General features: G+C 42.9%; 1 protein-coding gene and 6 non-coding genes across 7 annotated transcripts in view; all 7 read right to left on the bottom strand.

The window, feature by feature from the left end:
- Positions 1-9,807: 9,807 nt before the first annotated feature.
- The window catches only part of LOC145512648 (uncharacterized), a 30,180-nt gene continuing 15,013 nt past the window's right edge, over positions 9,808-24,974 (bottom strand). The window contains exons 4-8 of the mRNA XM_081506908.1: positions 20,230-20,315; positions 19,864-20,127; positions 13,666-14,443; positions 11,445-11,571; positions 9,808-10,352 (exon numbers count right to left, since the gene is read on the bottom strand). Coding sequence (XP_081363034.1) covers positions 10,075-10,352; positions 11,445-11,571; positions 13,666-13,785 — 525 coding nt within the window. The 5' untranslated portion in view covers positions 13,786-14,443; positions 19,864-20,127; positions 20,230-20,315 and the 3' untranslated portion in view covers positions 9,808-10,074. The remainder of the gene's footprint in view (positions 10,353-11,444; positions 11,572-13,665; positions 14,444-19,863; positions 20,128-20,229; positions 20,316-24,974) is intronic.
- Positions 9,995-10,084, bottom strand: TRNAY-GUA (transfer RNA tyrosine (anticodon GUA)). The gene is given in 2 exon segments: positions 9,995-10,030; positions 10,048-10,084. It is a non-coding gene; the product is annotated as a tRNA-Tyr (tRNA).
- On the bottom strand, positions 11,844-11,933 carry TRNAY-GUA (transfer RNA tyrosine (anticodon GUA)). The gene is given in 2 exon segments: positions 11,844-11,879; positions 11,897-11,933. It is a non-coding gene; the product is annotated as a tRNA-Tyr (tRNA).
- TRNAY-GUA (transfer RNA tyrosine (anticodon GUA)) lies at positions 14,619-14,708 on the bottom strand. Its single transcript is given in 2 exon segments — positions 14,619-14,654; positions 14,672-14,708. It is a non-coding gene; the product is annotated as a tRNA-Tyr (tRNA).
- TRNAY-GUA (transfer RNA tyrosine (anticodon GUA)) lies at positions 15,279-15,368 on the bottom strand. The gene is given in 2 exon segments: positions 15,279-15,314; positions 15,332-15,368. It is a non-coding gene; the product is annotated as a tRNA-Tyr (tRNA).
- On the bottom strand, positions 18,499-18,580 carry TRNAL-AAG (transfer RNA leucine (anticodon AAG)). Its single transcript has one exon. It is a non-coding gene; the product is annotated as a tRNA-Leu (tRNA).
- Positions 22,683-22,764, bottom strand: TRNAL-UAG (transfer RNA leucine (anticodon UAG)). Its single transcript has one exon. It is a non-coding gene; the product is annotated as a tRNA-Leu (tRNA).

Here is a 24,974-nt window from a genome sequence, read left to right as displayed (position 1 = left end):
TCCAATAAGAAAATTTTAAAAAGATTTGAAGGACCTGAGGTCCTCATCTAATTGATTTTTAGAGCTGAAGAAGATTTCCTATAAATGGTAGCTAAAACTAAGGTGTGAAGATGACAGGAGGCTCCATCTTCACATCTACTATTCTAAGATCCCAAATGGTGATATCTAATTATTATAATAACAATATCCATTGAGCTGGACAAAACTTAAGAAAAATGATTTTGTGAAGAAAGTGATTCCCATTCAACCAGAATCAGAACTTGAGCCAGACTGCCTGGCTTTGAATCCCAGCATCTACACTTACTAGCCAAGTAACCTGGAAAAGTTACTTTAACCTCTCTGTTCAACTCAATTATAAAATGCTGTAAGGAGCAAATGAATTCATAGTGCAAAAAGTTGCCATCACTTAGCTGACAAATGATGTGGTAGAGAAAGCTCTGGGCTCTAAGTTAGGGCACCAGAGTCTAGATTTGTCTTGCCACTCCCCTTGGAAGACAGTCAATTAGTCCAGCCTTGATTGTCTTTCATCTGCTCAGCTGTAGAATGAGTCAAAGGAATCTAGGCCATTAGTGCATTTATTACACAATATTACCTTTTCATGGAGACTTTCTCCTGCAACCCAACAGTCTAACAGAACTCAATTTGTCATGAAGTGCTTGCCTATCTAAAGCAAGTTATATTTAAAAGGGAGAATAGGGATAAACCACACTGACTCAATCAGTCAGTTATCAACATATTTTTATTTAGTGCCAACTTCAAGCCAAATATTCTGGGGAATGTTAAATGAGTTTCTCAAGCTTTTTCAGCCCATAATACCAAGCTAAGGCTCTTCAAACTTGGGCCCTATTAGATGACTTGCCAGAGACAAAATTATGAATTCCTGGTAATTTCTAATAAATTCAGAAATTAAGTCCTTACCAGTTGATTCACGTCATTCCAATTCTGAAGACTAACACCAATTATAAGAACAAATCAATGATGTTCTGAAATTTTTTTTTAAAGCCTCAGTTACTAGGAGAAAACTGACCACCATTAGCCATGCAAAGCATGAGAAATGACCTTAAGTCCTTGGTTCTCTGTCAGCCCTACAGTTCTCTAGCACACCCAGCAGTCTTCATTTATAATAAAGTTTGTGTGTTAAGTTGCTTCAGTCGAGTATGATTCTTTGTAACCCCATGGACACGACTCTTTGTGACCCCATGGACTAAATAAAGCCCTCCAGGCTCCTCTGTCCACGAACTGGAGTAGATTGCCATTTCCTTCTCCAGGATATCTTTCCAACCCAGGGATCAAACTCATGTTTCTTACGTCTCCTGCACTGGCAGGCAGGTTCTTTACCACTAGTGCCACCTCTTTACTTACAATCTCTCACCTGTGGATCCCACCCAAGTAGGAAAACTTTTGTACCTTTTGTTTAGGATAAAGCCATTCTGTGGTCTTTTTCCCTAGAGATTTCATTCAACATCTCATCTCCCTGTAGCTTCCATAGAAATTACCTTATTAGCAGTAAAACCATTCAGCTTTTGTTCTAGGTTGATTATGTCTCAGGTGCTATGTTTGTTGATTTGGAGGTAAAGGCAACAGTCACTACCCTCATGCAGCTCACTGCCTAATGAGAATGACAGAAAAGTTAAAATGTGTCACACATGAAGTGTCACAGGTAAGCCCAGGGGACTTGAGGGGGCACGTGAGAAGGAAACCAAGCTGAGACTTAGACAGAAACTATTCTGGAGAAAGGTGATACCTAAAATAAATACTAAAAATAAGTATAGATTTGATAGGAGGGACAGGAGGTTTTTAATGGGAAAGAGCAGTATGTGAGCATAGTACATTGCAGTTGAAGCACAGAAAATAAGTAACAGAGTGAAATGAAATAGGACTGATCCCCTCAAAGAGGATTCTTTCTGGCAGTCTGAAAACACTGAAATTAATTATCCCTTAAGTGAGAAGATGAGCCCCAAACCAAAATACAGAAGGGATTCTTCCTACCTGCCCCTGAAAGTCTTTGACATCTCCATGAGGGTGAGGATCACCCTGCAAGAATTTTCTTTCCCTTTTTATGACTGAAATGTCCTGCTCCATCCTGGAGTCCTTCCCATGACTTCTACTGTGAGGCTGACAATAGCCTGGCACACTTGGAGTTCTTGAGGATGGGCAAAGCACTTGGGAAAAGAGGCTGCAGGTGGATAATCTGCTTCTTCTTTTGTGCTTTCCTCCTGGGTATAATTCTTCAAAGCTTTTCTTCTGCCTCGTAAATAAAGGGACTTTCTGATCCTAAGGAAGCTGCATCACATTGTCCCTTCTTATGGCCGTGGCCAGGTCAACAATCAGGGTCCACCCTCTTCTTCCTGTGTAGTTTCTTCTGCAATCTGATCACTGTCTTAAGTTTGAACAAGTACACTTCAAGTGAAATACAATGATCTCATAGCGCTCCCGGAGAAGGCAATGGCACCCCACTCCAGTACTCTTGCCTGGAAAATCCCATGGACGGAGGAGCCTGGTAGGCTGTAATCCATGGGGTCGCTAAGAGTCAGACATGACTGAGCAACTTCACTTTTACTTTTCCTGTTCATGCACTGGAGAAGGAAATGGCAACCCACTCCAGTATTCTTGCCTGGAGAATCCCAGGGATGGCGGAGCCTGGTGGGCTGCCATCTATGGGGTTGCACAGAGTCGGACACGACTGAAGCGACTTAGCAGCAGCAGCAGCTTAGCAGCATAGCGCTCCAAGGTATGTCACTAAAAGAATAACATGGCGTTGGAAGGCAAGGGGTGGATATAGAGGGTTTAAATCACTCATCTACCTATGAAAAGACTTCATGCACTTACCTATAGCTCTTTTTGTCTCTAATGGTTGAAAAATGTTCCATTTAAATCCAGATATTCATCTTTTTTGCTGGTGAGTTTTATGTACAAACTGTCAGTTTTTCTGTTTGAGACTCTGTCCTCCCTGGCTCCTGGCATTAGCCTGAGTACAGGGAAGGAGAAGATTGAAGAAGTGGTTGGTTTCTAACCAGCCCATCTATTGACAAGTAGGATCTTTCATGCAAAACTTGAGTTTCAGTGCAAGAAGGAGAAAGTGAAAGAAAAGTGAAGTTGCTCAGTTGTGTCCAACTCTTTGCGACCCCATGGACTGTAACCTACCAGAGGAACCTGGTATGGGATTTTCCAGGCAGGAATATTGGAGTGGATTGCCATTTCCTTCTCCAGCGGGAAGGAGAGGTTAGGACAAATGGAGAAAATAGCAATGACATATATACATGATCATGTGTAAAATAGATAACTAGCGGGAAGCTGTTATATAACACATGGGGCCCAGTGTGGAACTCTGTGACAACCTAGAAGGGTGGAATGGATGACAGAGGGAGGGGATATATATATATTATATATGTATAATATATTACTTATATTGTATATAATTATGACTAATTCACGTCAATGTACAGCAGAAACCACCATAACACTATAAAGCAATTATCCTCCAATAAAAAAACTTGAGTTTCCCGTGGTGATGCCCCAAAATGAGGATTTACTGAACCAAATATTAGGACCCCAGCTAGCAGCAGTGCCTGCTAAAGAAAAGAGACCCCCCCAAAAAAAAGAAAAGAAAAGAGACCCAACTGGTGAGGAAATAAAGCCATAAGAAAGAGAGAAAATAATTCCTCAAAGACACAAGAGAGATTTGCAATTCAACAAAAGTTTCCCAGACTTCATGCTTGATGAAAAGGAGGCTGATCCTTAACAAGGGTTGAGTGGGAATGCTTCTGCTTTCATCTGTCACTCACCCAAACCAGCAGCTGCGAAAGTACTGGGCAATACAGGGGAAATGAGAGAAAGAATGGAGTTTGACCAGCTGTGGAAGACCATAGCCAACATCTGTCTTTCTCCTGCACAGCACTCATGGGAAATATTTATATCCCAATAACAGAAGCACTGTGTTTTCTCCCTGAGGATTTACACTGTTATTGAGAATCCCTCCCCTGACTTTTGGGTTGGGAAGCAATAGTAGCCCCAAGGGTGGGATAAGATAAGAGAGGCTTCCCTGCATCATCCCTAGCTTTTACTGCTTCTGCCAGCCTTGGACCTTATCTTCTAGTAATAAATAACACACACACCTAAAACACTATTCAGAATTCTGAACCAGTCTTCACATTTTTCTATCTGTGTCTACTTTATGCCCTTGAATAAAGACTTGACTAACTCCTATTTATGCTCTAAAACTCAGTTTATTCTGACACATATCAGCTTCTTTTCTGAGAAGCTTCCCCTGCCCACTCACCTTAACCCCATCTCCTGCCCACTCTCCAACCTGATCCATGGCTGGTTCTGCTAAACTAAGTCTCAATACCCAATTGAAACTCTGCTTTCTCATTTGTGTCTCATGCCAGATTCTGAACTTGTAGGTCAGGAATTATATTTTAGTATAATAACAAACACCAAACACAGTGCCCGGAACACATTAGGTGCTCAATAAATAAGTGAATTAAACTACTCTGACCCCTAGACTTGAGGAGCGGCTGGTATTGCGAGATGAACACCAGTTAAGTCTTAAGCTGAGAGGAAGAAGAGTAGACTTATCTCTTGTTATCTGCATCAGATCAGTTCCAGAACCCCCTGGGGATATCAAAAAACCTATGAGTGTTCAAGCCCCTTGATTAGAATGAAATAGTATTTGAATATAACCTGCACATATCTTCCATATAAAGTTGACTCTTGAAAAATGCAGTGGAAGGGAGGTTTAGGAATGCCAATTCCCATGTAGCTGAAAACCCACGTACTGCTATTTCTTCCTCAAAAACAGAGGAATTCATAAATGACTTACCCAAGAGCAGAAACCGGAAACAGTTTGGTCAGAATCAGTACTCAAATCCTTTTGATTTCTTTGATTCCACATATTGTGATCTTTAAGAGAAAAGAAACTTTCCCTCATAGCTAGTTAATTTAAGGATATGTAAAATGAAAATGTAGGTACTATATTTATTGGAAAAATCCACAAGTAAGTGGACTCGTTGAGTTCAGATCCATGCTGTTCAAGGGTAAGCCATACTTTAAATCATTTCTAGATTACTTATAATACCTAACACAATGTAATGGAGTAGGAAATGGCAACCCACTCCAGTATTCTTGCCTGGAGAATTCCATGGATGGAGGAGCCTGGTGGGCTGTAGTCCATGGGATCGCAAGAAGTCGGACACGACTGAATGACTAACACACACACACAACACAATGCAAATGCTATGTAAACAGTTGTTGGTAGAGCAAATTTGTTTTGCATTTTGGAACTTTCTGGATTTTTTTTCCTGATTATTTTAAATCCATAGTTGATTGAGTTCCCGGATGCAGAACCCATGAATATGGAGGATTGATTGTACAGAGGAGAGGTCCCCCTGAGACTCAGTTTGACTGAATTCCATTCCTCTGGACATATTCCTTTTTAGAGAAAAGAAAATACCTAACTGGAAACATGAATGAGGCATGAGAAGTTTCATCACTTTAGATTCTGAAGAAATAGTGAGATCACAAACAGGTAGACCTGGTTGAGGTAAGTTGAACAAAACTAAACTAGAAACTGAGGCTCTTATTTGTTGAGCTGCAAGGAAGACAAGTCGAAGTGAAGAGAGACACATGAAGTCTGAGTGCTAGTAAAGCACACTTGAGCCATACATGTTTTTAACATTTAATTGAACTATAAAACTTAAGGCTCTAACTATAAAGTCAGGCAATTTTTTTTTAGACTACATAGCCATCTGTCCAATTAACAATGATCTTGGTATTGTTATAATACTTTCAAATTGACTTGATCATAGGAATATCCTAGTTTTTGCATGAAATAGTACATTTTAGAAGAAAAGATCATATTTATTTAAAAAATATAAAATATACTCAAGTGACTTAAAAATACAACAATGTATAGATTTTTAAAGTCCTAACCCTCTTCCTCCCCCCATCCATCCCATATCCCTTCCCTAATTAACAATTTTCATTATTTCATTGCACAACTTTCCAGTGTTGTTTTGTGTATATGTAAGCAAATGTCAAAATGCTTAATTCTTTACCTGTGACTTTCTTACGCTGTTCTTCACATTATTACTCACTTTAAAGATACCCTGGAAAACTTTTCCTGTTATTATATGGAGAACAGAAGGAAAATATTTAAACTAAGGAGACTACTAGCTTGACAACTCTGTTGAATGATGGAATTTCAGTATTCTCAAATTATACTTCTACTTTAATCATTTTTTAATATCACTTTGACTTTAGTCTTCCTCATCAGTAAAATTCCTGTTGTGGTAAATGTATAGAAAATAATTTATAGCAAAATGATATGATACTTTGGATTTGCTTCAAAATAAAATGAGTGGAGGTATAGATAAAATTAGCGTGGTCATGATTTGGTAATTCATGGAACTATGAGTTTGTTACACCATTATTCATTATACCATTTTCTCTATTTTTAGAATGTTTGAAATTTTTCATAATGAAAAAGCCTCAGAAATATGTAGCAACAATCAGGTATATATTTGAAGAAAACTCAAAGTTTTTATAAATACAAAATGTCTGCAGTTAAAAATTAATGAATGTCAGAAATATTTCCCTAAAGATGGCAACTCAATTTCTACAAAATTAGCCAACCAACCACTGGGGAATGTCAGATACCATGTGGCCTACTCAGAGCCAGGAAATGTAAAACTATAATGAACTATTAACTCCAAGAGGAATTCAAGCTTCCCAGAAACAACTTGCTTTCTGATCCAAAAGTAGTGGAGGCGATACAGAAACACAGCTCTTCACACAGAATCACAGTTCAGAATGAGGAGATAGGATTAAAAGAAAATATTGAATATAGAAGATTGCCTTTTTCATCATGATAAAATTTCTTAAAATAAATAAAGATTGCTTTTCTCTCCCTTCTTTTCCCTTTTCATTTTTCAAAAGGGTAAGTACATAACATAAGAAAACAAGATTGAGTTCTGTTATCAAATTTTATAAAAGAGGAACTTACAGAAGAAAAAATAGCACATAGAATTGAATTAAAAAAAACAGAGAAATACAATACAAATCTAAAATATGAATAGGAGATTATTCCGTAGTCCCTAATTCACATATGTTAACTCATACTCATGTATAATCTGGCCTTGAGTATAATAACCACAGTGTGAAAAGAAGGGTAAAACAGGATAAGCAAACTTAGAGAAAACAGGTACTTCAGGATTGGCTGAAGACTATCTTAAAGAACATAGAACTAAGAGACAAAATATACGACAGGAATGTTAAGTGACATAAAGGCAGACAAATATCTATGAAACAGAACAAAGGGTGCAGAAACAGACCCACATATTTATGGCCACTCAATTTTCAAGGGGAAAAGAAAATTCAGCTGAAAAAGTATAGTCTTTTCAACAAAAATTGCAAGAACATTTAGATATTCATATGATAAAATGGACTTTAATCTACACCTTAGACCATATATAAAAACTAAGTAAAAAAAAGATTCATAGACTTAAATGTAAAACTAAAATAATTTTAATTTCTAAAAGTACAAAATAAGATATAACCTTTGTGACTTTGATTTAGGCAGATTTAATAGAAACTAAATCAAAAGCACAGTCCATAAAAGAAAAATTGATAAACTGAACTTCATCAAAATTACAAGTTTTCTTTCTCAAAAAAAATAATACTGTTAAGACAACACATAAACAAGTTATAGGTTGGGGAAATTATATATATTAAAATCAAATATCTAATAAAAGTAAAATAGTATCCAGCTATATTAAGAACTTGTAAAATTTGTTAATAAGAAAACCTACCTCTAATTTTTTAAATGAAAAAAAGATTTGGTTGGTCCTACGATGATAGTTGGAGACTTCAACACCCCAGTGTAAATAATGGAGAAAACAACTAGACAAAAGATAAACAAGGAAATAGAAGACTTCAACACGGTAAGCTAACCTAATAGTGCAGACCTAACAGACCACACATGGAACATTCCACCCAATGACAACAGAAATACAGATGGAACATTCTCCAAGATAGACTTTGGGCCACAAAACTAGTCACAATAAAATTAAACTGTTGAACTTATACAAGTGTCTTTTCTGATCACCATGTAATGAAACTACAAATCAATAGCAGAAAAAACTTAAACCACATAGTTTTGAGCAACAAATGTGTCAAATTAGCTAACACAAGAGAAATTAGAAAATACTTAGAGATCAGTGAAAACAAAGTCACAACATACCAAAACTTATAGGATGCAGCAGAAGCAATGTTCAGAAGGAAATTTAGAGCTATAAATGCATTCATTAAAAAAAAAATCTCAAATCAATAACCTACCCTTCAATCTTAAGGTTGAAAAAAATGTTTAAGAAGAAAAGTTTTAAGAAAAAAGAAGAGCAAACTAAACACAAAGTAAGCAGATGGAAGGAAATAATAAAGATTAGAGTGGAGATAATGGAAAATAATTTTAAAAAACAGAATCAACAAAACCAAAAGTTGGTTTTTGAAAAGATGAAAAAAAACTGACAAATCTTTAGCTTGACTGACAAAGAAAAAAACCAAAAAAACCCCCCAAAAACCCTCAGATTACTGAAATCAGGAATTAATGTGGAGATGTTACTACTGACCTTACGGAAATAAAAAATACTGTAAGAGAACACTATTAACACCTGTATGCCAACAAATTAGATAACCTAGATGAAATGGAAAAATTTCTAGAAACACACAAACTATCAAAACTCACTCAAAAGTTTCTTCAAAAAATGTAAAATCTGAACAGATCTATAGTGAATAAAGAAATTAAATCAGTAATTGAAAACCTATCAAAGAAAAATTCAGGATCAGATGGCTTTATTGGTGAATTCTACCAAACATTTAAAGAAAAATTAACTCCAATTCTTCTCAAACTCTTCCAAAAGGCAGAGGAGGGAATGCTTCCAAACTTGTTCTATGAGGCCAGTACTAGCCTCATATCAAATTTAGAAAAAAAATAATAAGAAGAAAAGAAAATGATACACGACTGTACCACATGAATGCAAATACAAAAATCCTCAGTCAAATACTAATCCAGCAGCATAGTAAAAAGATTATACACTGAAACCAATTGGGATATACCCCAAGAATGTAAGAGTGGTTCAACATATGAAAATGAATATAATATGCCATGTTAACAAAATATAGGGGGAAAATACGTGATCATCCCAATTGATAAAGAAAAAGCATTAGACAAACTTGATATCCTTTCCTGATGAGAATACTCAGCAAACTAGGAATACAAGGGAACTTCTTCAATATGATAAAGGATACCTATGAAAAACCTGCCGCTAATATCAGTCTTACCGGTGAAACATTGAAAACTTTCTCCCTAAATTCAGGAACAAGAGTGGACAATCACTTTCACCACTTCTATTCAACATTGTACGGGAAGTTCTAGCTAAGGAATTCAGGCAAATAGAATGGAATGGAATAAAACAAAATGAAACAAAACAAAATTATATATCGTATATACCATACTATACAATATAATGCATCCAAATTGGAAAAAAAGAAGTAAAACTGTCTCTACTAGGAGATTTTATGATTTTATATTAAGAAAATCCTAACGAATCCATCCGCCCTAAAAAACTATTGTAGCAAACGACTTCAGAAATGTGAGTATCAGAGACAGCGCTGTGCTAGGCAGAAGATGCAAAAGCAAGAGTTGTAGGGAAATAAAACTCTCCAGGGCTTGGGGACTGGGGTACTGCCCGCCTAAGCGGGAGCGATGGGTGGGGGACGGGGGGCTGTTGTTTTGCGCTGAAAGCCGTGGACTTCAGAAGAAGCAAATGTATTTCTTGGGCACAGTCCGCAGGTCGCCGTGAGGGTGTCTCCAGTAGGGCTTTCCTGCCCCTGTTCTGTGAGTTCAGATGCTAACCTGCTTTGCAAGGGTAAATTTGCGCAGCTGGGCGCCCGGAGGTGGCGGCGGCATTCTCGACGGAGCAAAACCACCAGCTGCACTTCCTTCGAGCCGGAATCGAACCAGCGACCTAAGGATGTCTACATGCTTCGTATCTACAGTCCTCCGCTCTACCAGCTGAGCTATCGAAGGGTGCACACGCGTCTGTGCTGCGTCCTTCCTTTTTGCAGAAACGTCGAAGGCCAAACGGCTTTAAGCGGCTCCGGGTACAGCATACTCTGGGTTGGCTGGAAGTTCTTTGGCAAAGAGCCGTGCACACGCCGGGGATCCGTGGTGGCCAGGCATCCCGGAGAGGCGATTTTCAGAATCTGAGCCCGGGCCGCCACCTGTTGACTTATCTTCTCTCCCTTGGGCTCTTTCTTCAGAGAGAACAGGACAGCAGCCTTCGGTGGCCAGAAAACTGGAAAGAGGGTGAGGAGAAGGGGGCGTTACTGAAAGCCAAATGGATGCGTGGGTGAGGTGGGAGCCGGCTTGCGGAGGAAAGCAAAGGATCCTACCACCCAGGTAGGATCCGCTGAGGGGCCCTCGAGGAGTGTCCGAGCGTCGCCCCCAGCCCTTCCCCAAACCCAGACCTGCCCTCTGATGCTGGGACGTCATCACCCCCTCCACTTAACCTCGACCTGACCCCGTTGCTACCACGAGCTGGGCTCACTTTTCCTCACAGTGAGGCTTCCTGGGAAGTGATGGGGAAAGGATGTCGGGCTAGTCGGGGAGATCACACCCTTAGGTACCCAGAAGCCTGGTCACGCTGCGGCCAGTCTGGGGACTTGGCTCCCCTTCTCTGCCCACAGCCCGGATTCCTCTGGCAAGAGACGGCTACTCCCTGAAGTAGCTCCAGATTCTGCGGACTTCCCTGACAGGCTCGGGAGATGAAAGGAGGACCAGAGCACCCCGCTGTCAGGCTTGGACCTCTTGCCTTTGCTCCGCGTCTTTGACAAATGTTTTAAGATCCCATCTGGTGCGGGCCTGCCACCCCGACAGTGCTTGGTCACCCACCCAGCTCATGTCGCAGGCAAGTGTGGCAAGCCACACCCAAGTGTGGCCTCCGGTGCCAATGTGGCCGCTCCTGATCCAGATACCCGCAGGTTTTCACCTGCAAGGACGAGGTCCATGTCCTCGAAGGTCTCCTACTGCTCGTTGTGAGGTCCCAGACAGAAGGAGTGGGGTCATGGTGGGGCTCACTCTGGAGTGTCCAAGTCACCAGAGTCTACCTCCCAGCCATGGGCCCACTCTCATTCTGCTATATCCCCAAAATATCAAAGCTAGTTCCCTCAAACCTGGTAACCTTCTCTCCCTCTCTGGAGAACGAGGAAGAGAGAGAGCTAGAGAGAGAAAGAGAAAGTTGAAAAGAGAGAGATGGACAGAGAAACACAGAGACAGTAGCTGGGCTAGACAGAAGAGAAAAGCTATGGACCATTCTAGGACTTGGCAGAACAGGAAAGGGAAACTGAATGGGAGGATTTTCAAGAAGAATGCCTTGGTTGTCCCTGACCCACGTGACGGCAGGTGTCCTTGTTGGGCTCCAGGGCTTGTGGTTGGTAGCTCCTCTGTGGCCACTTATATGTCACAAATCTGTCCATGTTGAGTAAGTGGTAGCGGCAGAGCCAGTGCAGCTTTCCCTGGGGAGAGATACATGAATAAAAGTTTAAAGGGTTTGGGAGGTTGAGAGGGTGGCTAACTAGGGTAGCCTGCTAAGGCAGGAGCAAGGGGATGTTAGGCTGAGGGACATTTGTCCATGGATTTCAGGAAGGAGGGGTATTTGGCTTCAGAAGGGCTTTGTCCTGTGAAAATGGGAATGATCTACTGATGAAAGGGCTAGGGCCAACATACAGGGCAGAGGTAGAGGGCGCTAGAGGTCTTCGTGACGGATAAAAAAGGAAACCCAAGCACTTCCTTCGAGCCGGAATCGAACCAGCGACCTAAGGATGTCCACATTCATGAAGTCTACAGTCCTCCGCTCTACCAGCTGAGCTATCGAAGGGTGCACAGCTGAATACCTTCATTGACAACTACTGGGTCTTTTCTTTTTGCAGAAATGAAGGTGGTCAAGAAAATGGAGCCTCACTGCTCCTTAAAGAGGAGTATGGGCCTCTAACTCCTTCCACCCATTCCATCTATCTCATTCTCAACCCCCATTCCTGGTTCTGTATCTCCTTTACCTGGTACTCACTCCAGAGAGGGGACTTGGTGCCCACCTAGATCTAGTCTCACTTTTCCGTGCAGTGAGGCTTCCTGGGAAGTGATGCAGAAAGGATGTTGATTGGGCTAGCCCAATCTGGGGCCTTGGTTCCCCTCCTTTGCCCACAGACCCGGATTCCTTTGGCAGAGGCGACTGCTCCCTGAAGTAGCTCAAGAGTGTGCGGGCTTCCCAGATAGGCACGGGAGACGAAGGGAGGAGCCAGAGTACCCTGCTGTCCGACTTGGACCTCTTGCCCTCACTTGGAGTCTTTGAAAAACTTTTCAGATCTTATCTGGTGTGGGCTCGCCACCCCAGCAGTGCGTGGTCACCCACCCAGCACAGGTAGCACAGAGGTGCAGCAAGCCACACCCAAGTCACCTGCCCTCCAATGCCTGTGCCACCACCTCTGGTCGAAAGACCTACAGGTCTGCTCCTGTGAGGATGAGGGCCATGTCCACGGAGGTCCCCTACTGCTCACTGTGAGGCTCCAGACAGGAGGATTTCACTGTGCTAGGGCTCACCCTAGAGTATCCAAGTCATCAGAGTCCATCTCCCAGCTATGGGTACTCCCCTGCCCCTGCTACATCCCCAAAACATCATATTTAGTTCCCCCAAACCTGGGAACCTCCAATTCCCATGGAGGGGGGAGTGGGGGAGGAGGTAGGGGTGTCTGTGGGCACATCCAATGAAAGCCTTAGAATCTCTCTTTGGTCCCTGTCTGCTGGTCTCTGCAGAAGGTGACATTCGAGGCTGGGAACTCTTTGTGGTCACAGAGCAATAAAACCTTTCTCCTGAAGGTCTCCTGTGGGACAGCAGTGGCACAACCCCATGGATCCTATAGACACCACAGCCCCGGGCTCAGCCCCTTTTAGTCAGCAGTGGGACATGGGAAGACCTGGGGCAGTTCACCTGGAGAGGAAAATGTGTGGGGAAATGCAGTCTGGATGCAGAGGCAGAACGTGAGCTGAAAAGGAGTTTGTGGGCTTAGGGGTCGGGGGGGCCAGCAGCTGGACCCTGGGACTGCAGAGAGTCACAAGCCCATCACCATTGTACAGACAGTCCTCTTTCCCATGCTTTCCAAACATATCTCCCACCTTCAGAAGTTTCCCTCCCACAAGAGGGAAAAGAGCAAGGGCCACACCATGGCTTTCCTCTCTGCACCCACAAGCCTTGACAACCCTCCGCCAACCACCACCACCTCTTCAGCCTGGCTCAGTGGGGATGGATGGAGGTCAGTGGGAAGGCCCAGCCCATGTAGCCTAAGGGCCCGGCCCTTGATTAAGCCAGCTGGTCAGAAAGCACAGGCCAGTGGCCTTTGTAAGGAGGACAGTTGGTATACCCCTCCAGATCACACATCCAGCCATCAAACCCCACTCCCTGGCCCCTTCTGCTCCCTGCCTTCAGCCACCATTATCTGCCCTCCCCCCATGCCCACTTCTCCTACTCTCAGTGCTCTCTGAACTCTAAATCTTTCCTTTTGCTAACACACTCTGCTCCTCTCTTTTTATCTCCCCGTCCCCTTGCAGTCACTCACCCTTGGTCTCTCTCTTTCTCTGTCTCTATCTCCATCTCTGTTTCTATGTCTTCCATCAGAAGCAGCAGGGGAATCAGTGCACATGTTCTTCCCACCATTGTACAGAGTAGGAGCAATCATTAGTCTTTCAGAAGGAATTCAAAGCTTCCTATAGCAACCAGAACAGCTGTAAAGTTTCAAGGAATTTGAAGTTTTCCCATGGCCTCAGCCTTGTTCTCTGACAGGAGATCTGAATCGGGCTTCTGAAGTTTTCATCATGACTTCAAGCCTTCTGCCCTGTCCTGAGAGCCTTGGTGTCTTTTGCTGCTGCCAATGCCAGTGGCTCCCAATGCAGGTGTACAGTTGGCAGTGGCTTGGTAAATCTCAGAGTGGCAGTCCTGTCTCACAGTATACAAAACAAATAGTGATGGAGGTTTTCTGTCTCCCTATGTCTATATATTTATGGATTATTCAAAAGAAACACAAAAAGAGAGAACAAATGTGAGAATGAGGGAGAAAGAGAAAAAGAGTCAGAGAGGAAGTTGGAGAGATGGACAAGGACACACAGAGACTGCAGTTGGGCTAGACAGAAGAAAGAAGCAAGGGCCCACCCTAGGACTAGGCAGAGTAGGAAAGAGAAATTGAATCGGAGGATTTTCAGGAAGAATGCCTTCATTGTCCATGACCCATTTCATGGCCCAGTGCTTGCCCGGCTCCAGGGCTTGTGGTGGGCAGCTCCTGTGTGTCTGGGTCTATCCATGTTGAGTAAGCAGTAGTTGCAGAGCAGGTGCTGCTGTCCCTGGGGAGAGGTGGGTGAATAAAAGTTTAAAGGGCTTGGGGAGTCAACGAGGTGCCTTGTTGGGGCAGCCTCCTAAGGCAGGAGAAAAGGGGTGTTTGGGGCTGGGAGGGGGCGTGTGTCAGTGGACACATTTCATTAGTGGTCCTCATGATGGGGCAAAAGCAGCTAAGGCACTTCCTTCGAGCCGGAATCGAACCAGCAACCTAAGGATGTCCACTTTCATGAAATCTACAGTCCTCCGCTCTACCAGCTGAGCTATCGAAGGGTGCATAGCTAGGCCTTCCACTGACAAGCACTGGGTCCTTTCTTTTTGCAAACAATGAGTGGGGCCAAGGAACGGGAGCCTCACTGCTCCTCAAAGGAGCACCAGCTCTAAGCGCCTCCTTCCATCCCACCCACTAGGAAACTGAATGGGAGGATTATCAAGAAGAATGCCTTGGTTTTCCATGACCTGTGTGCTTGTTGGGCTCCAGGGCTTGCAGTGGGCAGCTCCTGTGCAGACACGTGTTTGTTAGGAATCTGTCCACGTTAAGCAAAGTGGTAGTGGGAGAGGGGATACTTGTCTCCTCAGGAAGAGGTGGGTGAATAAAAGCTCAAAGGACTTGGGATCTTGAAGGAGTTGCGGCAGTCTGCTAAGGTTGCTTTTGGATGAAGGGCATGTGTCCTTGGATTTGGGGAAGGGACAAGTGACTCCAGAAGGGCTTTAAGTTTGGCTTTGTCCAGTGAGAATGAAGATGCTCTTATAGTGCATGGGCAAGGGCCAATTTGCAGGGCAGAGGCACTAGGTGCCAGGAGGTGGTGGCATTTATGATGGGGCAAAAGCAAGTGAGGCACTTCCTTCGAGCCGGAATTGAACCAGCGACCTAAGGATGTCTACATGCTTCGTATCTACAGTCCTCCGCTCTACCAGCTGAGCTATCGAAGGGTGCACATTGGCTGATCCTGGGTCCTTCCTTTTTGCAGAAAGGACAGAGGCCAACACACTGGATGACTCCGGGTACGTCAAGCCTCTGGTTAGTTGGAAGCCCTCTTGGTAAAGAGAGATGTACATGCCGGCTCCGTGGTTGTCAGGCATCCTGGGGTGGCTATTTTCAGAATGCCTGGGCCTGGACAGTCACTCGTTGACTCATTTTCTCTCCCTTGCTCCTTTCTACACGGAGCGGTGGGATACCGGCCATCCTAGGTCAGAAACCCTGTAAGAGGTGAGGGTAAAGGGGGCGTCAGCCAAATGGAAGCGTGGGTTGGTTGGTGGCGGGCTTGCGAAGGAATGGAGAGCAGAAGAAAGCATCCTGCAGGATCAGTGAAGACCTTTTGATGGAATCACCTCCTCTAACCGCCTCTCCCCATCCCACTCAGCTCCCACCCCAAGTTCTGTATTCACCTCACCTCAACACTCACTCCAGACCAGGGCTGCGGTGCTCACCTAGACCTAGTCTGACTTTTGCGCTCAGTGACGCCTCCTGGGAAGTGATGGAGAAAGGATGTTCAGTTCCGTGGGGACGACCACACTGATCGGTACTCTTCTGCCCTGCTCGTTGAGGCCAATCTAGGGACTTGGATCTTCTTTTCTGCCCACAGACCGGAAATTTTTGTCAGTAGCTGTTTCTCCAGCATCTATCTTCCACTCCCTGCACCCTTCAGTTCCCTTGCTTCAGCCCTCTTTATTTTCCCCACCACCTTCCTGCTACCAGGTGTATTTCTGATCCCTTTTTGATCCCTAAGTTCGTGCTTTTCTCTTAAACTTTCCCCCTTCTTGTATAGCTGAGTCTGTTTCTAATTTTCTTTCTGTCTCTCAGGGTGTCTAGCCCTCTTGGTCTGATTTTTCTCTGCAACTTTTTTTTCCCCACTGTTTTCTTCTTTGTTTCTATGTCTCTTTCTCTTGCTTTTTGTCTCTTTCTGTTGTTTTTTTCTGTCTTTGTTTCTATTTCTATATCTCTATGTCAGATTTTGCAGTATATTTGTTTCTAATTCTCCAAGTTTGAGCACTCATTGCTCTTTCAGATGAAACTAACACTTTCTGGGTGCAATGAGAGCAGCGTATAGGGCAACAGATATTTGTCTAAAATGCAGGCACAGTGGGAAAATAAAGGAAGAGTTTCGAAAGTTCAGGATAGTTATTCTGAGTGTGTTTATAATTACGCATGCTCAGATTCTCTTGGACTTTTCTTGCAAGTCTCTTTTACTCTCCAGGTTTGAAGAAATCTTTAATGGCAAACAAAGAAATTTTGCTAGGATGATGCCTGGATGTAATTATTAACAGAATGGTACAATTGGTTCACCAAATGTAACAAAACGTATTATACTAATGCAATTTGTCATTAGAAGGGAAACTATTGGAAGAGGAGCAGTGAGAGCATATACATGAGAACTTTCTTTACATTGTGCTCAGTTTTCTTTTATGTAAAAGAAAAAAATATTAATTGAAAAATTCATGAATTGATTTTGTCCATGTATATCCACTTACATGTATACAGCTACTAGAAAGAATGTTTTTGGGTAAGCAATAAAGGATGGCTTCTAGTGTGCAGTTAGAGGGGATGGTCTTAGCTAGTATCTTGGCTCCACAGTAACAGGAGGAATAAAAGTCCTCAGATGCCTGTAGATGGGTACCTTGTAGTACCGTGCATGCAGATATTCTCTTGTGAATGCTTCTGTTTCCTTAGTGAAATAGAAAGCTGAGAGTGAGAATGGATGCTGAGGTATTGCTATTTTAAAGACACTACAGAAGGGATGAAAGATTAGCCTTTAAGAATGGTACAGCGAAGCGATTGAGAAAAATAGTAAGATTACTATGCAGATGCACTTGAGATCATTGTCATGAATTTAAATTGAGACCATTTGAGCATTACTGGGTTTCTCTTCATTCTAGTTCAGCTCGGTGAGTGCAGGGGTGCAATATTTATGTTAAACAAAGATTGCGATTTTGTTAAGTGAGTTTTCTAAGCAAAAGAGGGACAATCATATGCAGACCCTTAGAATGAGAATTCAGCCAGGAACTGGAAACTTCTCTTGATGTTTCTTTTAAGGACATGGGCCATCTTTGTTCCTTCACCACCTCCTGAAGGTGCTCTCTCCTTTGCTTAAGGGTGCTCTCTCCTGCAAAATGGGCCTCTCCAAAGACACTGAGAAAGGTGTAATACTTTAATTCAACCTAGATTGCAGTGGACATCAAATTCCATCCATACACTCTCCTGGACCCCTGGAATGTGGGCAAAGATCCAAAGTTCACTGTACTCACAGTTCAAGAGGTGAAAATGCCTAACAGGAGTTCAGATTACGGGTTAAAACATTCTCAGACTTTTTGAAAGCAAACCATAGGGGCAGTGAGCTAATTTTCCAAGTTAGTTGTCCAAGATCCTTGACTCAAGTCTACAAGAATTTAAACACCTCCCTTCTCCCGTGGACATTGCCTTTTTGCTGAGTCACACTCCAGACAGTCTCCCTCAGACCCTCCCTGTCTTTCTCACTTCCTGGTAGAGAAAGATGCAGAGTCTGCATCAGGAGACCAGAAATGGGGCTTGGGCGTGGGGAGGCAGATTCGTGCCAGAGCAAACAGACCAATGGAGAGCTGAGGACCTGAGGAACTGACTCTAAAGTCACCGCTGTACTCTGACGACAGTACGGACCCAAAGGCTAGCCCTGCACATTTGCCAAAAGAGTTACCTCTTGAATTTCGATTTTGCACTGCCCGCGAAGCCTCTGTGAATTTCCCTCTGTGAAAATGTGAAAAAAAAAAAAAAAAAGGACACCACTCGCCCTTTCCCCTACCTTTTTATCAGTCCCTTGTCGAATGTGACAGCTTTCTCTTCCGGAGTTGCATTTACACTTAAAGCTTCCGTTTTAAGGTCTTAAATCTTGTTTCTGATGACCCTTATCCCCTTGGTGAAATTCATCTTTGAAGACTAATCAAAACGTTACTAATTAGCAAAACTTTCTCTCCAGAAAAAGGGATTGACTAGTTTAACTGAACCTCACTCCCACACTCTCAATCTCTCACCTCTAACCTAGTAGGTGCAATATTTGTCTCATTTTAGATCTCTGGCAAAAACTTTTCTTGGCAGCGGTGGGATTCGAACCCACGCCCCCGAAGAGACTGGAGCCTTAATCCAGCGCCTTAGACCGCTCGGCCACGCTACCGAAGGCTGGACATGTATTTACTACTCTTTCTGATAATACTTTCTTTACATCTCAATTCTGCTTTATACAATGCGTTCTTGAAGTCCTAACTTCAAATGTCAAGAGGAAGGGGTTCAGGACACAGCGGACACTTATCGCAAAAGTTTACTCTCCTCGATGGCTCTGACATTTTCATCTTCCACCCAGGGCTTAAAGGGGAAGAATTTAGTGAATGAATAAATGAATGAATTAAATCTGTACCACATACTAGGCTGTGGGCCTTCTGCAGTGTTACTATGTTTTATTCCTTGCTTCTTCAGTCTGCCATAAATCTCTTACAAAGATAAACGAAGGCTGTCTCTAATTATAGCTACGAAAATCTTATCTTCAAAGGAACATGACATCCAATGGCGTTTTCAGAGCATTTGCAAATGCTCCAGCGCCTATTTGGAATCTAACCAACAACCCAAAGATGCCAACAGAATTCTATAGCTCCCCCTATTTCACCAGCTGAGACATCAAAGAATGCACACATATGGCTCTGCTGAATTATTTAGAGAAGAAGCTTCTTACATGGTTTCACACTTTGTTCTTAAGATACCTGAAGATGTCTTCTCTCTGTTCTCATAAAGAGAGAGCAGATGCTCATGTGATTTGCATTTGATTACTTTAGGACCTGAAGGATCTCCCAGGTCGCCACTGTTGACACCTCTGCGTTGCAAATCCACCCTCGGAATCTGCTACAGAACTTGTGCGGGGAAATCCTAGCCCAGCGACAAAACATGTTCATTTCTCTGAGAAAAACGTTTTGGTGATAGAAATTCTGAGGCTCCACAGAGGCCAGACTGGGGCTTCTGATCCCTGCAGCTACCCTCTCTCTCATCAGGCAGTTGTTACTATCACAGAATATCCTGTCCTCACTGACAGATCGCCTTCTCCAGAGTCATTTTCCAGAGGATAGATATGCCCTGAAGCTATAGAGTTTAGGCCACTCAAGGGTCATTTTGTCCCTTTCTCTCAGAACTGGAATTTGAGTTGTAGCCATTGTAGGAACTGCTTGCCACTTAATAGCTTTGAAACTTAGGCAAGTATGTGACTTCACTCTTGAGTCTTTTCCCTCACATGAGACATAAAAGAATGCACACATGTGGCTCTGCTGAATTATTTCTTCAGAGAAGAAGCTTCTTACATGGTTTTACACTCTGTTTCTAAATCACCCAGAGATGTCTTCTCTCTGTTCTCATAAAGAAAGAGCAGATGCTCAGGCAATTTCCATTTGATATGAGGATAATGATACAACCTACCTTACAGGGTTGTTACAAAGATGAAGTACTAAGTGCTTGGCACAGTGCCTAGCACATAGTGAGCCAAGGTCAGTGTGAGCAGCTATTTTTTCTTTACAGATCAGTGTTAGCCTCTTCTGTATAACACGTGAACATGCCCCCATTTGAGTGGTTTTGGCCCAGACACAGCTGTCCTCATGGCTGTTCTAGCAGGTGGGCACCAGGCCACTGCGGATAACATGGAAGTTCCAGGCTCTCACCGATCCCTGTTGTTGCGTGGATTTCCTGTCAGTGTGAGCAGAGTGGCAGGGCCAGAGACACTTCTGAAACCACACAACTGTGAATTCGGGACTGCAAATTGTTTTAGGAGCTGACTGAGTCACTGACCTGGCTCCAGGACTTCATTCTAGATTCCTTAAAAGTCTGTAGCTGATATCACATTCACAGCTGAGCAGTAGCTTCAGTTCTTTGATCTGTGGGTTGATGGAGGATGGAGCTGTTAGTAGTGGGGAAATGTACTGGGTTTAAAATAAGCTTCGTTGTGAAACCAACCTGGAATAAAACTCAATTGGAAAAGTAAAAACCAAATCAAACTTGAAAGCCTATGTAAAAATTCTATGGAATCTTCAGGAAGCTATAACTAATAAGTGAATCTAGAAAAACTGTAGAATACAAGGTTAATATTAAAATTAATTGTAAAAAAATAAATAAAATTAACTGTATATATTATTGTGAGTTTGAGCAAACTCCAGGGGGTGGTGAAGGGCAGGGAAGCCTAACATGCTGTAGTCCATGGAGTCACAAAGAATCGGACATGACTGAGAGACTGAACAACTATATAGACATATATATATTATACATATATATATATACATACATACATACATGTACATAAGTATATATATAGTGTATAATATATATACACATAGTATATACCAGCAATGAACAATCAGAAATTGATTTTGGATTCTTTTAAAAAGCAATCCAATCATTAAATATTAAATACTTGGCATTAAAATATATCCAAAACTTGTACACACACACACACAAAAAAAAGACTGAGAGAAATGAAATAAAACCTAAATTCAAGGAGAAACATTTTATGTTTATGAACGAGAAGGCAATATTGTTAAGATATCAATTATCTCTAAATTAATTTATAGGTTCAATGCACTCCAAATCAAAATAACAACAGGTCTTTTTATTTTTTCCCCAAAAAACAATCAGCTGACTGCAAAATTCATAGGAAATTCAAAGACATAGTATGTCCCAAACAACTCTGAAAGGAAGAGTAAAGTTGAAGGACTCTGCCTGATAAAAAGACTATAAAGCTGCTATAATCAAGACTGTAGTATTGGCATTAAGATACAAAAAAAAAAAACTAGACCAATGGAACAGGAGTACAGAGGTAGAATTACACATATATTATCAACTAGTTGTTGACAAAATTTCAAAGACAATTCAGTAGAGAAAGGTAGTCTTTTCAACAAATGATCTTAAAAAAAATTTTTTTTTGATTCTTACTCCACACTGAATAAAAAATTAACTCAAATAGATCAAAGGCCAAAATTATAAAATATTTAAAATAAAATCTTTGTCAACTTGTGTTGGAAGATTTCTTAGATGTAACATTATAAGCACAATCCATAAAAGAAAAATCAAGCAAAATGATTAACTGTATTTCATAAAATTACGAACATCTACCTTTCAAAAGATGTTGTAGGAAATTGACATATCAAGCCAGACACTGAGAGATAATAGTGTAGTTGCAACCTGAGTCTTTAGTGCAGATATTGCCTCTTAGGGGACATTTGACAATGTCTGGAGACATTTTCACATTCTACAATGCATATTACAGGTCCCCACAGCAAAGAATTGTCCAAACTATCACTTGCCTGGAGAATTCCATGGACAGAGGAACCTGGCAGTCTCCAGTCCATGGGGTCTCAAAGAGACAGGACTGAGCAACTAACACTTTCACTTCACTTCCAGAAGCTGACTAGAGTAACAAGTCACATGCACAAATTTATTGTTTGCCTCCAATAGGCCAGTCAGGACCATCACCACCTACTAAAATGAACCAATGACTCCTCAAAGGCTTAAGGGGAGATGTCTGGATTCAAATCTGAGAGCAGTAGGTGCCAAACCATGCCCAATGCACCCTTTGGGAACCAAAGGTGGTGCACATTGGACAGGAAAGGCACTGCCCTCTAGAGTCAGAAAGTGAGAGTGTTCCTTAAAGAGCTCAAATTCTGACTTTGAACCCATCCTAAGACACTATGTGCTAGGTAGAGTCAGAGTACTCTTCCTTGGCTGACTCAAGCCTAGGAATTAAATCACTTCCCTGAGCTGATGGGGCTTCCCTGGTGGCACAGATGGTAAACTGAGGAGCAGTTGCCTCCCTCGATGATTCTCTTCCAGCTTAACCCATCTTCTTTACTGGCCTGACTTGACCACCCTTGTCTGGAGGGGAAGCAAAGAGAAAGGGTGAGGGAGGGAGGGGGTGCTGTTTAAGTGAGGAGAGCAGCAGATAAATAGAGATCATCCTGTAGGAAACAGTAGGGATCCCAGAGGCAGTCAGCAGCAGAAACTGTGCACAGGGTCATTCTGCAGCTGCCAGAATTTTGCTGGCTTAACAGCAAATGATGAGACAATCTGTCTTCACTCCCTGCTCCGCTCTGCTGGGGCAGCCCGTTGCGGGGCACGTGCGCTTTCAAGGTAATTTCAAGGCTCTCCACCTCTCTTCTCTCAACTTGAAAAGGCCCTAGCTTAAATGTTATCCCTTTGGCAAGCCTTTATCCGGTCCTGTCGTGATCATTCACGATCAAGAAACAAAACCTTGGCAGCGGTGGGATTCGAACCCACGCCTCCAGAGAGACTGGAGCCTAAATCCAGCGCCTTAGACCGCTCGGCCACGCTACCATGCCCACAACACGCATTCCGCTACACTTGCTAGTTATACCTTTCTGCCTTTTTTTTTTTTTTCCAGCGTTGTCCTCTACTCTGTGACCCCAAACCTTGATTCTAGATATCACCAGAGGACACTAAGTAAGTTCTTCTCTGCTCTTCTGGAACTCGCACCTGTACCCACCCAGCCCAAACAGCTCTTCTCACTGGAGGAACTAAACGGGAAATAACTTCAAAGCCAAGCATCGCTCCGGAAGCGCAGCTCTCAGGGTGTGGAAAGAAGCAGCTTCCCGAAGTCTGGTCGCGTCAGCTTCTGCTTTGCTTCCAGAAAGCGCTCAAAAACTATTTGCTGATTGGACAAAAAGTGATCAGTATCCATATCGCTTGGGGATACTGGTGATGGTGGAGTAAGAATGAGCAAAGCTGCCTTTCCCTGTCAGCTCCGCGTGCCTGGACTTCAATTCTTTGCTAAATTTTGAGTTCGATACTTTTCGATACTGAAGCCAGGAGAGCAGTCTTGAGTCTCCAGGAGGCACGCATAGGGCGTGAGTTAAAGGATTAAAATAAACAAACAAAAACAAAACGAAACAAAATATCCTTGTCTCCTAGTTCCCTTTTGCTCTTAGTGGCCGAGAGCCCAAAAAGCCGACGCCAATCAATGCCCGCTGCCTAGTGTCAACCCAAGCAGAATCTTCCCAATTCAGCCTGTGGCAAAAGAAGGCTGTTTTTTAGCTTGGATTGGTTCCTGCTTCCAGGGAGCCTTCAGTCCCTTTCTTTGGAACATATATTTCTGCGTCTCCCCGAGAGGTCCTGTCTCCCCTGAGCAGTTGTATAGCCGTGCAGCTGTTATTACCACTGGCGACTGCGGAAGGAGAAGCCAGAGAAGCCCTTCTCCAGGGACTGAGGCAGGATTCTGAGCCCGGGCTGGTACTCGAGGCACCGAGGGGTGCTGAGAACTCTGCGTGCTCTCGCCCCTCATCCTACCCAGAACCCCAAGCCTGCAGGCCTACGGAGAGGAGCCTGGGAACGGAGCCGGAAAGAGAAAAAACTAGTATTACACTGTCACTCCTCTTGACAGAGAAGAATAATAGTCACACATATCAGTTTTCCAAACGTTTGAGCATCTGTTTAGGGTCCACACACTTGAGTCTTCGTTTTCCCTATGCGGAAAGGAACTCTTGCTTCTTTTACTTACAACGAATCGGAAATTACAGAACAACCAGATGCTGCTATCTCTTTCGCTAGTGTGTGGCTGTAGCAGAATTATCTCACGACTACTGCCTAGACTTGTTGGGGGTGGTGGTGGGGTGGGGGAACAGGTGGCAGCAAAAGGCTGGGTGATGGGATTGGGAGATGTTTGGGCCAATTTTCTGCCTTCTAAGAAAGCAGAAATTGTGGCTCCTTGATGACATCGGATCACACCCTTCATTTAATAACATTAAAGCTATTTGGGGAGCAAATTTCCACGAAGAGCTTTAAATGGGGAGGTTGTATATGTTCATGTTCTGTGCCTCCCTCTCTCTTGCAAATATACAGTCTATGTTAGGGAAGAAGCACCCAGACCTGGCTTACCTCCTTAAGAATAGACAATTGTCACTGTCTCTTAATTTCCCCCAAAAGAAGAGAAAATTAATCCCATGGTGGTGTTGGGGGTTCCCTGGACATATAAAGGGGATTTTCCCAGAGCCTCCTGTAAAATTCTGTGTTTGTAGGTGGAATTTTGTTGTAGGTGGAATTTTGTCCCTCCAAAAGGTTATATAAAAGTCCTAATCCCCAGTGCCCCAATATGTGACCTTATTTGGAAATAAGATATTTACAGAAGTAACCAAGTTAAAATGAGGTTATTAGTGTGGGCACTAATCCAATATAGCTGGTGTCCTTATATGAAGGGGAAATTTGGGCATAGAGACAGAGATCTCTTCTTGAAATCCCGTAAGTTTTAACATAAAAGTGAAAGGAGCAGGGATTGGAGGAAGAGTGCTAACTCAGATCCTCTGTGGGATCTCTGTCAATGAACCACAATGCATTTTCAAGGGTAAAGAGGTAGGCATATTGGGGCCAGAGCTCCCTGCTGCTGTGGAGACAGACATCACTGGAGAGGGGCATCTCCCCAGCGGTAGAGCACTGACTCTCAAATGTCAGCAGGCATCACAGTCACCTGAGGGCTTATTAAAAAGACAAATTGTTGGACTCCACTCTTGGAATTTCTGATTTAGAAGACCAAG

The sequence above is a fragment of the Giraffa tippelskirchi genome, chromosome 7, assembly GCF_054371585.1.
Source record: "Giraffa tippelskirchi isolate mGirTip1 chromosome 7, T2T-mGirTip1v1.2.pri, whole genome shotgun sequence".
NCBI classification, from domain to species: domain Eukaryota; kingdom Metazoa; phylum Chordata; class Mammalia; order Artiodactyla; family Giraffidae; genus Giraffa; species Giraffa tippelskirchi.
Note: the sequence above shows the minus strand (reverse complement) of the source record. Positions and strands in the feature narration are given on the sequence as shown.